The 16,273-nt window shown below is 43.5% G+C and overlaps 1 protein-coding gene across 1 annotated transcript; it reads left to right on the top strand.

Annotated features, from left to right (window-relative positions):
* The first annotated feature begins 2,572 nt into the window (after window positions 1-2,572).
* CLK1 (CDC like kinase 1) lies at window positions 2,573-15,486 on the top strand. The gene is made up of 13 exons (XM_032755004.2): window positions 2,573-2,672; window positions 5,393-5,553; window positions 5,947-6,175; window positions 7,218-7,308; window positions 7,688-7,754; window positions 9,339-9,455; window positions 9,544-9,710; window positions 10,443-10,537; window positions 10,621-10,750; window positions 12,568-12,650; window positions 12,960-13,039; window positions 13,727-13,817; window positions 14,296-15,486. The coding sequence occupies exons 2-13, from the start codon at window positions 5,393-5,395 to the stop codon at window positions 14,437-14,439; spliced, it is 1,455 nt and encodes a 484-aa protein (XP_032610895.1). The 5' UTR covers window positions 2,573-2,672; the 3' UTR covers window positions 14,440-15,486.
* Window positions 15,487-16,273: the final 787 nt, after the last annotated feature.

A 16,273-nucleotide genomic window follows, 5' to 3' on the forward strand; every position in this document is an offset into this window, starting at 1 on the left:
GGTGCAATCTCGGCTGACTGCAACCTCTGTCTCCAGGGTTCAAGCAATTTTTTTTTTTTTTGAGATGGAATCTCACTCTATTGCCCAGGGTGGTGTGCAATGTTGCGATCTTGACTCACTGCAACCTCCGTCTCCCGAGTTCAAGCAATTCTCCTGCCTCAGCCTCCCAAGTAGCTGGAATTACAGGTGAGCACCACCACGCCTTGCTAATTTTTGTATTTTTACTAAAGACAGTTTCAGCATGTTGGCCAGGATGGTCTCAAACTCCTGACCTCATGATCCACCCACCTCGGCCTCCCAAAGTGCTGGGATTACAGGCGTGAGCCACCGCGCCCGGCATACTAATGACTTTACATTTTGTTTCACTTTTAAAATTTTAATCATTTAGGCTTCTAGACTTAGTATTAAGGCCCTTCTTTGGCCAGACCTTGTTTTGCCACTTTTTTTTTTTTTTTGAGACGGAGTCTTGCTCTGTTGCCCAGGCAGGAGTGCAATGGTGGATCTCGGCTCACTGCAACCTCTACCTCCCAGGTTCAAGCAATTCTCCTGCCTCAGCCTCCCAAGTAGCTGGGATTACAGATGCCTGCCACCACACCTAGCTAATTTTTTGTATTTTTAATAGAGACGGGGTTTCACCATCTTGGCCAGGCTGGTCTTGAACTCCTGACCTTGTGATCCACTCGCCTTGGCCTCCCATAGTGCTGGGATTACAGGCGTGAGCCACCGCGTCTGGCCTCCTCCAAGTTTTATTCTAAACTCTGCCACTTTTAATTAGTGGTGCAAATATGTTTTTTTGTTTTTAGGAGTGTTAGTCCAAACTGCACCATTTTGTAAATCCTTGCCCCCCGCCCTGCCCCGTCTCCCCCACCCACTATTTTGCAGACCTTGGTCAAAGTGAAACATTCCACGGGGGTTCGGGCTATGAGAAACATCCTGCCTAACCACCTGACCACAAAACGGACAAAGGCGCAACTAAAGAAACACCCCATCATATTCTGCCGGGAGAAAGTGCAAAGAACACCACATTCCCCGGGCGGCGTGGTGGCTCACGCCTGTAATCCCAGCACTTTGGGAGGCCGAGGCGGGTGAATCACCTGAGGTCAGGAGTTTCTACTAAAAATACAAAAAGTAGCGGGGGGTGGTGGCGCGCACCTGCAGTCCCAGCTACTGGGGAAGCCGAGACAGGAGAATCGCTTGAACTCACGAGGCAGAGGTTACAGTGAGCGGAGATCGCGCCACTGCACTCCAGCCTGGGCCACAGAGCAAGACTCCGTCTCAAAAAAAAAAAAAAAAAAAAAAAACTACCACCACATTCCGTGGGAACAACGGCCAGAACCGCCTCATTATGGGAACATCTTAACATCCTGCAGGGCAGCAAGCCAGCAAGCCATATGGCCCAGGCCCCTCCCGCCCATACCTAAAAGTACCCCACTGGTGGGCACTGGCATTAGGCTGATTCCCTACTTCTGTAGGTCTTAGGCTGGACATAAAGCCCGCATTTGCTGTAGAGCTGCCACTCTGTATCTTTGACTCTGGCCTTCCCTTCAAAACTTATCAAGGAGCTTATTTTTAGAATGTGTGCTCAGTTACAGCCATAGAAGTATCATAGACAGGGAGGTATGCTGGCTGCCCACGTTGGGCCTAATGCAGGCACCATGAGGATCAAGGTGCAGAACATTGATTTCTGTTGGCTCACACTGATCCCATTAGTAATTTGAAGCCATCTGACGCTAGTGGTATATTTTTATTTATTTATTTTTTAGAGACAGGAGTCCCGCTATGCTGCCCAGACTGGTCTCGAAATCCTGGGCTCAAGCGATCTGCTCGCCTCGGCCTCCCAAAGTGCTAGGGTTACAGGCGTGACCCACCGCGCCGTGAAGTATTAGTTTTTTTGTTGTTGTTTGTTTTTTGAGACGGAGTCTTGCTCTGTCGCCCAGGCTGGAGTGCAGTGGCGCGATCTCGGCTCACTGCAAGCTCCGCCTCCCGGGTTCACGCCATTCTCCTGCCTCAGCCTCTCCGAGCAGCTGGGACTACAGGCGCCCGCCACAACGCCCGGCTAATTTTTTGTATTTTTAGTAGAGACGGGGTTTCACCGTGGTCTCGATCTCCTGACCTCGTGATCCGCCCGCCTCGGCCTCCCAAAGTGCTAGGATTACAAGCGTGAGCCACCGCGCCTGGCCGAAGTATTAGTTTTAAAGCAATTGTTATAGTGGTCGCCAACAGGGTACATGCTATTGTGTATACTGATTCCCTCATTTTTCCTTGTTCACAAGTTGTTCCTTGTTCTAGCGCTCAAAAACAATTGTCAGTGAGTGGGGAAAACGCGCCGACGGCTTCCTTTCATCCGCCACAGCCGGCTCTGGTTCCCGCCCTGGCGCCTGAGCCCATGGTGGTCACGCGCGCGCCACGCCCGCCACGCCCGCCCTTTCCGCCTGCTCGCCCCGTGCAAGCCCCGCCCCGCGCATGCCCCGCCCCGCGCATGCCCCGCCCCGTGCATGCCCCGCCCCGCGGCGGAGACGCCCTCGCTGCGTCATCAGTGTTTTCGAGACGAGTCCTGACGCAGCAGCTGTCAGCTCCATTTTGTTGTTGGTGCGCTACGCAGTCAGCTGCGTGATTCCTGTTATTGCGTTACAAGCTTTGTCTCCTTCGACTTGGAGTCTTTCTCCAGGACGGTAAGACGCAGGAGGGAGGGGACTAGGTGACAGGGCCGTTCCTGTGAGCCTCGCGGGCGCCTGGCGATGCCCCCTCTTCCCGCTTGTTTGCTGCCCGCCGTCCCCGGCGCGACGACTGCCTGCTCCCTTCCCTCCCAGGCTGCACAATGGCGGCGCGCCCCTTTTTCCTGCGCGGCCGAGCCCGTCGCCGCCGGATCCGGCCTGCGGGGGTAGTTACGGTGTTTGCTAGGCCGGCCGCCCTTTTGGAGCGTCCGCCCTCTGCTGAGGGAGCGGCGCCGCCTGACGCGGGAGGCTCGGGCGGGCGCCATGTTGTGGACCGCCTCGGCGGAGCTGTAAGATGGCGGTTGGGCGGAGGCCGGCTTCGGCCCTGTGGCCGGAAAGGCGAGGCTCCCTGTTGTGGGTGGGGTTTGCTGGGGTTCCAGAATGTGCGTGAGCCACGCAGCTTTGGGGAAATGTCTGGAGCAAGTGGAGAAAGAGACGGAACCGGTAGGGGTTACAGTTAATGTCTAATCATTAAAGGGTCGGCGTAAACATCGCGAGTGGCTTTGTCCTCAGTGGTGTTAACAAAAACCAGATTTAGGAACCAAGGAAAGAGAAATGCCGAGGTGTATTTGAAGGAGCGTTGTGACAGAAGTCAGGTGACCGGGAATTTTATGCGATGGCGTTTCAGCCCACTCCTCTTGGGTTAGCAGTTGGAGCTTTTTTGTTTTGTTTTCCTTTCTTGGAGTCTCGCTCTGTCGCCCAGGCTAGAGTGTAGTGGCGCGATCTCGAGTCGCTGCAGTCTCCTTCTCCTGGGTTCAAGCGATTCTCCTGACTCAGCCTCCGGAGTAGCTGGGATTACAGGGGCCCGCCACCACGCCGGGCTAATGTTTGTATTTTTAGTAGAGACAGAGTTTCACCATATTAAGCTGGCCTAAAACTGTTGACCTCAGGTGATCCATCCGCCTCGGCCTCCCAAAGTGCTGGGATTACAGGTGTGAGCCACCGCGCCCAGCTTCCTTTTTTTTTTTTTTTTGAGACAAGGTCTCGCCCCTGTCGCCCAGGCAGGAGTGCAAGTGGCGCAATGATGGCTCACTGCAGCCTCGACATCCGGGCTCAGGTGATCTTCCCACCTCAGCCTCCTGAGTAGTTGAGACTACAGGCGCGCCACCAGCCGGTTAATTTTTTATTTTTTATAGAGGCGGGGTCTGGCAATGTTGCCCTGGCTGGTCTCGAATTCCTGGGCTCAAGCAACCCTCCTGCTTCGGCCTCCCAAAGTGCTGGGATTACAGGCATAAGCCACGGCCCCCGACCCAATTGGAGGGCTTTAAAAATTATACTCAGGCCGGTCCAATGGTAGTGCGTTATCAGAACTTAATAGTTACTAGTGTCACGAAAATTAGTATACAACCCCTACCGCTAAATTTGACTGGCGTTAAAAAAAAAAAAAAAAAGAATCGTAGCGGAAGACAGAGTGGTCCCGCCGGTAAGAAAGAACGGCAGTTGATGAAGTAATTTCTATATAATGTCTTTTTCAAGTTGTTAGGTTAGAGATTTTCGATTTTGCTCGAAGCGTTTCTGAAAAGAAGGTGGCTCCTACCATTCCCAGATTGATTGTGTTAACATTGCGTTTAGGATAAACTATGTCGTGTGTGCTTGGGAGTGGTACTGGAAAGACAATGTTTTGTTGTTTTTATATTCTCATGCCACCGTTGCCTTCGTGTGTGATTAAAGTCTTTGGTAGTTTCATTTGTCCGTTTACGGAAATACTCAATAATGATGATTCTGTGTGATGATTCAGCAACTCAAATACAACTCTGGTTACTACGTTTGCAGTAATCAGTAATACGGTGTTGGTGGGGAACATGTATGATTGCATTTGAGTTGGAGACTAGTTTCTGGTACACGTTTAAACGGGGAGAATGACGTGTGTTTCACGTGTCTGTGAAGAGACCACTAAACAGGCTTTGTGTGAGCAACATGGCTGTTTATTTCACCCGGGTGCAGGTGGGCTGAGTCCGAAAAAGTCAGCAAAGGGTGGTGGGATTATCGTTAGTTCTTACAGGTTTTGGGATAGGCGGTGGAGTTAAGAGCAGTGTTTTGGGGGCAGGGGGTGGATCTCACAAAGTACATTCTCAAGGGTGGGAAGAATTACAAAGAACCTTCTTAAGGGTAGGGGAGATTATAAAGAACCTTCCTAAGGGAGGGGGAGATTACAAAGTACATTGATCAGTTAGGTTGGGGCAGAAATAAATCACAGTGGTAGAATGTCATCAGTTAAGGCTATTTTTACTTTTTTTGTGGATCTTCAGTTGCTTCAGGCCATCTGGATGTATACGTGCAGGTCACTGGGGATATGATGGCTTAGCTTGGGCTCAGAGGCCTGACAACCTGGACTTCTATAGTGCTATATTTGTGCAGGGGTAAAATTTACCAAAATTAGTAAATTGTGATTCTTCCCTCTACTTTTCTCATTTTTTTTTTTTTTTTGCATTCTTCCAATAAATCTGGGTATGATATGACTACGGCAGAGTGCCTGTGAATAAAGTTCAAACTGCAGATCAAACTGCTGAATATGGGACAACACAGTCATTGGATTTATCAGTGATTTCAGATTGGGTGACAATGATTCTTGAATTTTGGTTTTAAAACGAGGTCAGGAGGGGACCTTTGTAAATAAGAATTTTAAACAGCTCAGCGTGGGATACAATTTAACTAGGAAAAACTTGCCTTTTATGTAGATGAGACACTCAAAGAGAACTTACTGTCCTGACTGGGATGACAAGGATTGGGATTATGGAAAATGGAGGAGCAGCAGCAGTCATAAAAGAAGGAAGAGATCACATAGCAGTGCCCGGGAGAACAAGCGCTGCAAATACAATCACTCTAAAATGTGTGACAGGTAAGGAGGATACTTAAAATATCTGAATATAACAATACATTACTAGACAAAACTAGTATCACTTAAAATAAGTACCTGATTACTACCATTCCTTTGTGTTTCCAGTGAGAGATTTTTTTTTTTTTTTTTGTATTTTTGGTAGAGACGGGGTTTCTCCATGTTGGTCAGGCCTGTCTTGAATTCCTGACCTCAGGTGATCCACCCGCCTTGGCCTCCCAAAGTACTAGGATTACAGGCGTGAGGCACCGCGCTTGGCCTCCAGTGAGAGATTTTGATGGTTTGTAATGTTTGTAAAATTAAGCTGGTTGTGGGGGAGTCTAGGTGCTGTCTTGAGAGAATGTGAGGATATTTGGTCTTAGCATAAAATATTGAAAATAATTTTTATTTCTCTAGCCATTATTTGGAAAGTAGGTCTATAAATGAGAAAGATTATCATAGTCGACGCTACATTGATGAGTACAGAAATGACTACACTCAAGGATGTGAACCTGGACATCGCCAAAGAGACCATGAAAGCTGGTATCAGAACCATAGTAGCAAGTCTTCTGGTAGAAGTGGAAGAAGTAGTTATAAAAGCAAACACAGGATTCACCACAGTACTTCACATCGTCGTTCACATGGGGTATGAACGTTTTTAAAACATTTTGGAAACTTTATATCCCATGTGGAATAGGGAAACTTGAATTATTGTGTTTGATTATTTGAGAAAGTTTTAAGATGAAATTATCTCAGTTTTAACCTGCAGGATTTTTTGTGTTTGTGCATTGGATAGGAAGTTCCGGAAATAAAGTACACATTTAGTTCTATAATTTAATTATTGGTTGGCTCCTAATTGACATTCCAGTGACATGATGGAGTTAATTGATTTAATTTAGACTAGTTGAAAATGATTACAAAATATTCTAAAATAAACAAAATATTCAAAATATTCTAATTTTTTGTGGTACTTCAAGAAACCTGACTAGTTTTGATCTATTGAAATCACAAAAGTAGAACAGGCATTTTATTTTTGTATAATTTAGGATTAGGTATGCTGCTTTGTTCTAACAAGTCATGTTTTCTAACCCTTCTTTCACTAAACAAACCAGAACAGATTTGAACTGTTTTGGGTTATATATTAGTTTGGAGATCAGCTCAGATGACATTAAAAATGCTGTAGTGTTATTCTTGTATGCCAAATCTTTTTTTCCCCAAAATTAGCACTTTAATTTTATTTACTGTTATAATACTTGTTTTCTTAGATTAGCTAGGAAATCTTAATTTGGCCACCATCTACTTTGACAAGTAAATATTAAATCCTACGATTTTGCAACATTAAATTAGAACACTAGAAACTAAAAAATTATGTTTCAGTGAATGCTACAACTAAGCATTTTTTTTTTTTTAAGAAAAACAATTGTATTATGTTTTGTTGCCTTGCCACTTTGAGTATCTTATCTGAAAATCTGTTCCTTGCCATGTTTTTCTCCTGTTAACATAAACTATGTGCCCTGTGAATTTCTGGGGACTGAATTTGAAATTGCTCCTGCCAACCGTTTGTGGCCTGGCGTGTATCTGAATGCCTGAATATCTCCCCGCTGAATGAATTTCGTATTCTGCCCTGAATTCACTCGGGTATATTGATTGGCTGGATGATCTTGGTGCCGCCCACTTGACGTTTCCAGAAGAGTCACCGAAGGAAAAGAACCAGGAGTGTAGAGGATGATGAGGAGGGTCACCTGATCTGTCAGAGTGGAGACGTACTAAGTGCAAGATGTATAGAATATTTTTCAACACTTATTAACTTTTCAGATAACATAATCTATATATAGATTAAGCTTTCAGGGATTTGGAAATCTTTTTTTTCTTTCTCTTTTTTTTTTTTTTTTGTTTTATTTTTCCATTTCTTTTGGTGGGGGGGATTGTATTTTTGCTTTCTTTAGAAATGTAATGTTATACAGAACTTCCAGAACAGTAATCAAATTAATGAAATTAGACCTAATAATTATGTTTTTTGATGGTGTTGACCAATAAAATACCTAGTGATAAGGAAATTTGTAGCATCAACTAGAATAATCTACATTGATAGCATTTATTGTGATAAGTACATTGTTTCCACTTCTTGATATGACTGAGATTTATTTCTCTCTTTTAGATGAAATTCTTGATACTTTAGGTGAAGGGGCTTTTGGAAAAGTTGTGGAGTGCATCGATCATAAAGCGTAAGTTTCCCATGTTGGGATTACATTTAGGGAAGTTGGCAATATGGGTAATTGATTTAGCTTTAGAAAGTGGTCTGACCATGAGTTAGATACATATCTTTGTACTCTTTTTTACTTGGATGTAAGAAACTTCCAGTTAGAGGTACTTGCCCCTTCATATTTTTTAAACAGCTACTAATAGTATGTATAGTTTCTAATTTTAGGCTGAGAACACACTATATTGTTTTGAAAGTATTGTTTTGTTGTTCAACTGGACACTGTTGTTAGGCCATATTTTTTTCCTCACCATATTAGTGGTTCTCAGCCTTGGTTTTATGTTAAGATCCTCCTCCAGAGATTTGCCTACCCCAGACCTTTTCAGTAGTTACCCAGGAATCTATATTTTTAGAAAGTGCCATAATTCATTCTGATAACATAGCCGGAGATAACTTGGTGTCCCAAGTTTAATTATGTATGTTTATCAAACTACTGACTGAAAATTTTTTTTTTTTTTTTTTTTCTCGAGATGGAGTCTCGCTCTGTCACCCAGGGTGGAGTGCAGTGGCGCAATCTCAGCTCACTGCACCCTCTCACTCCCGGGTTCAGGTGATTCTCCTGCCTCAGCCTCCTGAGTAGCTGGAACTACAGACACGCGCCACCATGCCCAGCTATTTTTTGTATTAGTAGAGACAGAGTTTGACTGTCGGCCAGGCTGGTCTCGAACTCCTGACCTCAGGTGATCTGCCCACCTCAGCCTCCCAAAGTGCTGGGATTACAGGCATGAGTGCCCGGCTCCAGCCATGAAATTTCTTAAGATAGTATAGAATTTTTTCCGTTACCTTTTTTTTTTTTTTTTTTAGTTTCCCTGTTTGTTGTTGTTGTTGTTATTGTTTTTCCTCTTCCTGAATGGCAAAGCATTTTTGAGGAGGCTTCCTACTATTGATTGGTAAGGACATGAGAGCTAGAGCTCATTTTTTGTTTATTTTTCTTTTCCCTGAGATGGAGTCTTTGTCTGTCACCCAGGCTGGAGTGCAGTGGTGCAATCTTGGCTCACTGCAACCTCCACCTTCCGAGTTCAAGTAATTCTCCTGCCTCAGCCTCCCAGGAAGCTGGGATTACAGGCACACACCACTGTGCCTGGCTGATTTTCATATTTTTGGTAGAGATAGGGTTTCACCATGTTGGCCAGGCTGGTCTCAAACCTCTGACCTCAAGTGATTTGCTACCCTCGGCCTCCCAAAGTGCTGGGATTACGGGCATGACAGCCACTGCTCCCGGCCCTAGAGCTCTTTACTCTGTCCCCACTGTATCCTAACTCTTCTGGCAACCTGGACTAAAAGAACATTTGAGATAATGTTTGACAGTGACAGGTACGATATAGGAAGAAGTTGTTTAGCTGAAATACCAAAAAACTCATGTGAGTGGTGGTTTGATGAAAAAAATTTGTGTCATTCAGCATGTAATAGAACCAGAACTGAATACTAAACCATAAATTAAAAAAAAATACAGTGGGTCAGAGTAGAAGTAGTACAGTTTGAAGACAGTAATACCTGGAATTGAGCATCATGTCTGTCATTCTTAAATTTGCATGCATCTTTCTAACAGGGGAGGTAGACACGTAGCAGTAAAAATAGTTAAAAATGTGGATAGATACTGTGAAGCTGCTCGCTCGGAAATACAAGTTCTGGAACACTTGAATACAACAGACCCCAACAGTACTTTGTAAGTATCAGATTAGAATTTGGGAAGTAGTGTCAGGTATATTTAAATTAGGAGCAACTATACTTGGCTATTTTTCATGTGTTTGTAGCCGCTGTGTCCAGATGTTGGAATGGTTTGAGCATCATGGTCACATTTGCATTGTTTTTGAACTACTGGGACTTAGTACTTACGACTTCATTAAAGAAAATGGTTTTCTACCATTTCGACTGGATCATATCAGAAAGATGGCGTATCAGATATGCAAGTCTGTGAATTGTAAGTTCTTGGTGTATCTTCGGTAATTTGCTGGTTTTATTCATTCCACAGAATATATCAAAATGTGCATCCTAAGTGTGTACAATTTTTATTTGATTAAAAATAAAGGGGGAGGAAGAGTAGGTATGAAGAGATTTGATTACAGGCTGTTGATCCAGCAGTGTACATTTCATTTAGTAAGTAGGATACCCATCATATAACAACATACTGTGTTGCAGACTATGATTTAGACTTTTCTGATGCAAAAAAATAGTAACTTCGAATGCTGGGTAAAAATTAAGGCGTGGTATATCTCATAAAAGAAAGCTTCATAAGAGGTAGTGAGTTATAGTTACTGGTGATTTTCTAGCAGACTGGAATGTTGACCATTCTTCTTTGGGAAGGGAATCAGGTTTTTTGTTGGGTTTTTTTGTTTTTTGAGACGGAGTCTCGCTTTGCTGCTGAGGCCGAAGTGCAGTGGCGCAGTCTTCACTCACGGCAAACTCTGCCTCCCCGGTTCAAGTGATTCTCCTACCTCAGCCTCCCAAGTAGCTACAGGCGCACGCCACCACACCTGGCCAATTTTTGTAATTTTAGTAGAGACAGGGTTTTACCATATTGGTCAGGCTGGTCTCGAACTCCTGACCTCAGGTGATTACAGGCGTGAGCCACTGCACCCGGCCTGTTGTGGGGTTTTGTGGTTTGGTTTGGTTTGGTGGTTTCTGATTACAGCAACTTTCTCTTTATTCTCAGTTTTGCACAGTAATAAGTTGACTCACACAGACTTAAAGCCTGAAAACATCTTATTTGTGCAGTCTGACTACACAGAGGCATATAATCCCAAAATAGTAAGTCTTCCAAAATATTCATAAAGTGAATATCTTATGCCTTAATAGCTTATGCCTTCTTAACCATCATTTATGATTTTCAGAAACGTGATGAACGCACCTTAATAAATCCAGATATTAAAGTTGTAGATTTTGGTAGTGCAACATATGATGATGAACATCACAGTACATTGGTATCTACAAGACATTATAGAGCACCTGAAGTTATTTTAGGTGAGTATTAATTGTCCTTTGAGAACCTTTGTATTTCCTTATTGAGACTTAAAATTATTTTACAGTTTTAGGTCTTACTTGTGGGGCTTTATCATTTTCTCTTTAAGGGATTAGTATCATGAAGTGCATTAAGGATTTTAAGCTCTCAATTGTACCAGATAATTAGCTCTGGGAATTTGAGCAAGTGGCTTACCCTTTCTGGAATTGTTTTCACATTTATAATACGTGGTAGGGTTTTTAATGTAATTGTTTAATGCCAGATGGGGCGCGGTGGCTCACATCTGTAATCCCAGCACTTTGGGAGGCCAAGGCGGGCAGACCACATGGTCAGGAAATCGAGACCATCCTGGCTAACATGGTGAAACCCCATCTCTACTAATTGTTTTATTTCGAATAACCAATGGGCAGAAATTGCTTGGAACAGGAGGTGGTAGAATACCAAGTGGCCATGCACCCAGCTGGGGCAAAGACCGGGACCATCTCAGAAAATTGTTTATTCCTATATTTCCAGACAATTAAATATATAATTTATTTTTTTATCTTTTTTTTTCGGAGACTTCTCATCCAGCTGGAAATTGTCAGTCACCGGTGCCTTTCGTTCAAAAATTTCACCTCTGACACCACCACACCTGGTTAATTTTCATATTTTTGGTAGAGATGGGGTTTCACCATGTTGGCAGACTGGTCTCAAACTGCTGACCTGGAGCAATCTGGCTGCCTTGGCTTTGCAAAGTGCTGGGATTACACGCATGAGCCACTGCGCCCGGCCATATATGTTGTATTTAACCTTGGATTAAGTGATTGCTTTAGGATCTTACAGCTCAAACATCACGTTGCATATATATATGTGTGTGTGTGTGTATGTGTGTGTGGACACATACATGTGTATATATACATGTATGTATATACGTGTGTATGTATATACGTGTATGTATATGCGTGTGTGTGTGTATATACATATATAAATATATATATATATTTTTGAGACGGAGTCTCACTCTGTCGCCCAGGCTGGAGTGCAGTGGCGCGATCATGGCTCACTGCAAGCTCTGTCTCCCGGGTTCACGCCATTCTCCTGTCTCAGCCTCCCGAGTAGCTGGAACTACTGACGTGTACCACCACACCCAGCTAATTTTTTGTATTTTTAATAGAGACGGGGTTTCACCGTGGTCTCGATCTCCTGACCTCGTGATCCACCCGCCTCGGCCTCCCAAAGTGCTAGGATTACAGGCGTGAGCCACCGCGCCCGGCCTTTTTTTTTTTTTTTTTTTTTTGACATGGAGTCTCGCTCTGTCACCCAGGCTGGAGTGCGGTGGCGTGATCTCGGCTCACTGCAAGCTCCGCCTCCCGGGTTCATGCCATTCTCTCACCTCAGCCTCCTGAGTAGCTGGGACTAACCAGGTGCCTGCCACCACACCTGGCTAATTTTGTTTCTGTATTTTTAGTAGAGACAGGGTTTCACCATGTAGTCAGGATGGTCTCGATCCCCTGACCTCGTGTTCTACCCGCCTCGGCCTCCCAAAGGGCTGGGATTATGCCTGTGGCGTGAGCCACCGTGCCCAGCCAATTCAGATATATATATATTTTTTAATAGAGATGGGATCTCACTGTGTTGTCCAGGCTGGTCTTGAACTCCTGAGCTCAAGCAGTTCTCCCATCTTGGCCTCCCAAAGTGCTGGGATTACAGGTGTGAGCCACTGTGCCCAGCCTACATTACATATGTTTTTTTAAAAAAGTATTACTGTTAACTAACTTTTTAATTTCCTTAACAAACATTGAGTATTTTTTTTTTCCTTACATTTTGCTTTGCTTTGCAGCCCTAGGGTGGTCCCAACCATGTGATGTCTGGAGTATAGGATGCATTCTTATTGAATACTATCTTGGGTTTACCGTATTTCCAGTAAGTGACAATGATCTATTTCAACCTTGCTTTGCACAAGAAAGGTGCCTGTTTATTTGAATAAATGCTTTTGCTTCCCCCATTATAGACTATTAATTGTAGATAAGCATAAATAAAAACGAAACTGATTCATGTTTCTTTCATAATTGTTTTATTTAAAACCTTTAAGTATATAAGCAATTATCTGTGTCCATGTAGGAAATCATTGGCGAGTGTGTTCTGCAAGCCTTAATGTTTTTTTGCTGTCAGCTTTAACTATGTCTGTTTTGGTGGTCATCTTCCCCAAGTCTGTTTTTATTTTATTTCTAGACACATGATAGTAAGGAGCATTTAGCAATGATGGAAAGGATTCTTGGACCTCTACCAAAACATATGATACAGAAAACCAGGTACGTTTTAACAGTTAGTGACATCCTTAGTATCATTTGATCACATCTGCTGATTAGAACTTAATTTTTTTTTCTTTTTTTTAGGTGGTCTCGAATCTCCCCCTGATCCCCGCCTCGGCCTCCAAAGTGTGGTTACAAGCGAAGCCCCGGCCTTTTTTTTTTTTTTTGCCCAGGCTGGAGTGCAGTGGCGTGACCTCATCTCACTGCAAGCTCCGCCTCCCGGGTTCACGCCATTCTCCTGTCTCAGCCTCTCAAGTAGCTGGGACTACAGGCACTCGCCACCACGCCCAGCTAATTTTTTCGTATTTTTAGTAGAGACGAGGTTTCATCATGTTAGCCAGGATGGTCTTGATCTCCTGACCTTGTGATCCGCCCACCTTGGCCTCCCAAAGTGCTGGGATTACAGGCATGAGCCACCGCGCCCAGCCAGAACTTAATTTTTTTTTTTAATTTTCACTCTGCCAAGTCTCAGGCGCTGATTAGGACTTTATAAATGATGAAGTAAAACTAATATTTTTTCGGTTAAATAGTATACTACCTTGGTGCAAAGCAGGTAACATTTCTATCCCATGGCTGCCATTTAAATCTCTAGAAAAGTGATCTGGGAAAGCATAGTAATTGATACCTTTGCTAGCTGTTTTAAGTTTTCAGAGTCACAAACATGAATGGATATTGACTTATTTTTAGGAAACGTAAGTATTTTCACCACGATCGATTAGACTGGGATGAACACAGTTCTGCCGGCAGATATGTTTCAAGGCGTTGTAAACCTCTGAAGGTAAGCCTTTCAGACATTGCTCAAATAGTCAAAACTTTGAGTTTCTTCTGTTTTGTCTTTTGAGACCGAGCCTCGCTTTGTTGCCCAGGCTGGAGTAGAGTAGCACGATCTTGGCCCAGCTCACTGCAACCTCTGCATCCTGGGCTCAAGCGAGTCTCTGCCTCCCAAGTAGCTGGGATCACAGATGCACGCCACCACGCTTTTTTTTTTTTTTTATTTAAGTAAAGACAAGTTTTACTATGTTGGCCCGGCTGGTCTTGAACTCCTGGCCTCAAGTGATCCACCTGCCTTGGCCTCCCAGAGTGCTGGGATTATAGGCATGAGCGACCGTGCCTGTCCTCTTTTCTGTTTTTATGGTGGTTTTATATATATATATATATATATATATATATATATATATATATATGGTTTACTATACTGTTATATAGTATAGTAAATGGTAGTGGAAAAGGCTGTTGAATGAATTTTTTTCTTCCAGGAATTTATGCTTTCTCAAGATGTTGAACATGAGCGTCTCTTTGACCTCATTCAGAAAATGTTGGAGTATGATCCAGCCAAAAGAATTACTCTCAAAGAAGCCTTAAAGCATCCTTTCTTTGACCTTCTGAAGAAAAGTGTATAGATCTATAATTGGACAGCTCTCTCGAAGAGATCTTATAGACTGTATCAGTCTAATTTTTAAATTTTAAGTTAATTTGTACAGCTTTGTAAATTCCTAACATTTTTATATTGCCATGTTTATTTTGTTTGGGTAATTTGATTCGTTAAGTACATAGCTAAGGTAATGAACATCTTTTTCAGTAATTGTAAAGTGATTTATTTAGAATAAATTTTTTGTGCTTATGAAGTTGATATGTATCTGTACAGTTTGTTCTAAGTACCATTCTTCTTTCTACGTCTATTAAAGAATGGACATAGATTTCTGTTTTTGGAGACTTCCTCAAGTCTTTGGGAAAATTTAGCTTCATTTCCATTTTAGGGATTGTCAAGATTGAGACTTACTGCCCCCTAAGTTAAATGTAATGAAAACAGATTATGGGACACACAAAACTTAAGATTAGCCGAGAAGAGTTCCGTCTTATTCCTACTCAAATTTAGTATTGCGGTTTGTTGTTAATTGTTGCACAGGATCTGAAGTCGTTTGCAGAATCACACTGTGGTGGAGCTTTCATTCCTTTGCAGCCTAGTCTGTGAATTTATCAAGTGTGAGTGTGTGTAATACAGCAAATTTTTGTCTGGTTTCATCTATGTTTGATCCATTTGGGATCCTGAGGCTTAGATCTTTCCACAGTTGTTTTTTGGGTTTGGGGGGCTTTCTTCTCTCTCTCTCTCTTTTCTCTCTCTGTCTCTTTCTTTTTCTCTCAGCGGATTCTTTCTGTCTGTCTCTCTCTCCTTCCTACCTTTCCTTTCTTTCAGAAATTTTTAAATGCTGGCCAGGTGCGATGGCTCACGACTATAATTCTAGCACTTCGGTAGGCTGAGGTGGGCAGATCGTTTGAGGCCAGGAGTTCAAGACCAACATGGTGAAGCCCCATCTCTACTAAAAAAAAAATTAGCCGGGCGTGGTGGCAAGCACCTGTAATGCCAGCTACTTGGGGATGCTGAAGCTCGAGAATAGCGTGAACCCGGGAGGCGGAGTTTGCAGTGAGTCCAGATGGCACCACTGCACTCCAGCCTGGGTAATAGAATGAGACTGTCTCGAAACAAAAAAAAAAATGCAATTAGACCTCAGAGATTGTAAGCAGATGGAGTCTCGCTCTACTGCTCAGGCTGGAGTGCAGTGTCGTGATCACTGTAACATCTGCCTCCCGGATTCAAGCAATTCTTGAGCCTCAGCCTCCTGAGTAGCCAGGATTACAGGTGTCAGCCACCATGACTGGCTGGTTTTTGTGTTTTTTTAGTAGAGACCGGATTTCACCATGTTGGCCAGGCCAGTCTCGAACTCCTGGTCTAAGTGATCCACCCGCTTCGTCTTCCCAGATGCTGGGATTACAAGCCTCAGCCATGGCACCTGGCTTGAATCCTAAATTTTGTGTTATGTAAATTGCCATTGTAAGTGGTGGTGTGGGTAATCATTTGTACCAATGAGAATCAAAAGTACATTAGTTACGTGTATGACTAAAATGTGTTAGATTGGATTGACAAACCAAACCTTAAGGGCCTGTATTTTCTTAGGTTTAAAAGGTAGGCAGTTAGTTCCAGGCTTTGAGGCTTGTTCCTCAGGAATGGTGTCCAGAGCAAATTTGCTGACATCCCATTTGTTAGAGAAGTCACAGCTCCATCCAGAATCATGATACTGCAAGATTGTAGGGCAAAAGAGGTGGAGAATTTGGGCCATCAAGGCAATCAGTTCACCCACCCTACCCCCAATCTATTAACATATAGCAGCCAGAGTAAGCCTATTAAAACTATTTTATCATTCATGTCAAAATCTCCAGTCATTTCATCCAGCAATC

This window comes from Hylobates moloch, unplaced genomic scaffold (genome assembly GCF_009828535.3).
Source record: "Hylobates moloch isolate HMO894 unplaced genomic scaffold, HMol_V3 SCAFFOLD_1, whole genome shotgun sequence".
In the NCBI taxonomy this organism is placed as follows: Eukaryota; Metazoa; Chordata; class Mammalia; order Primates; family Hylobatidae; genus Hylobates; species Hylobates moloch.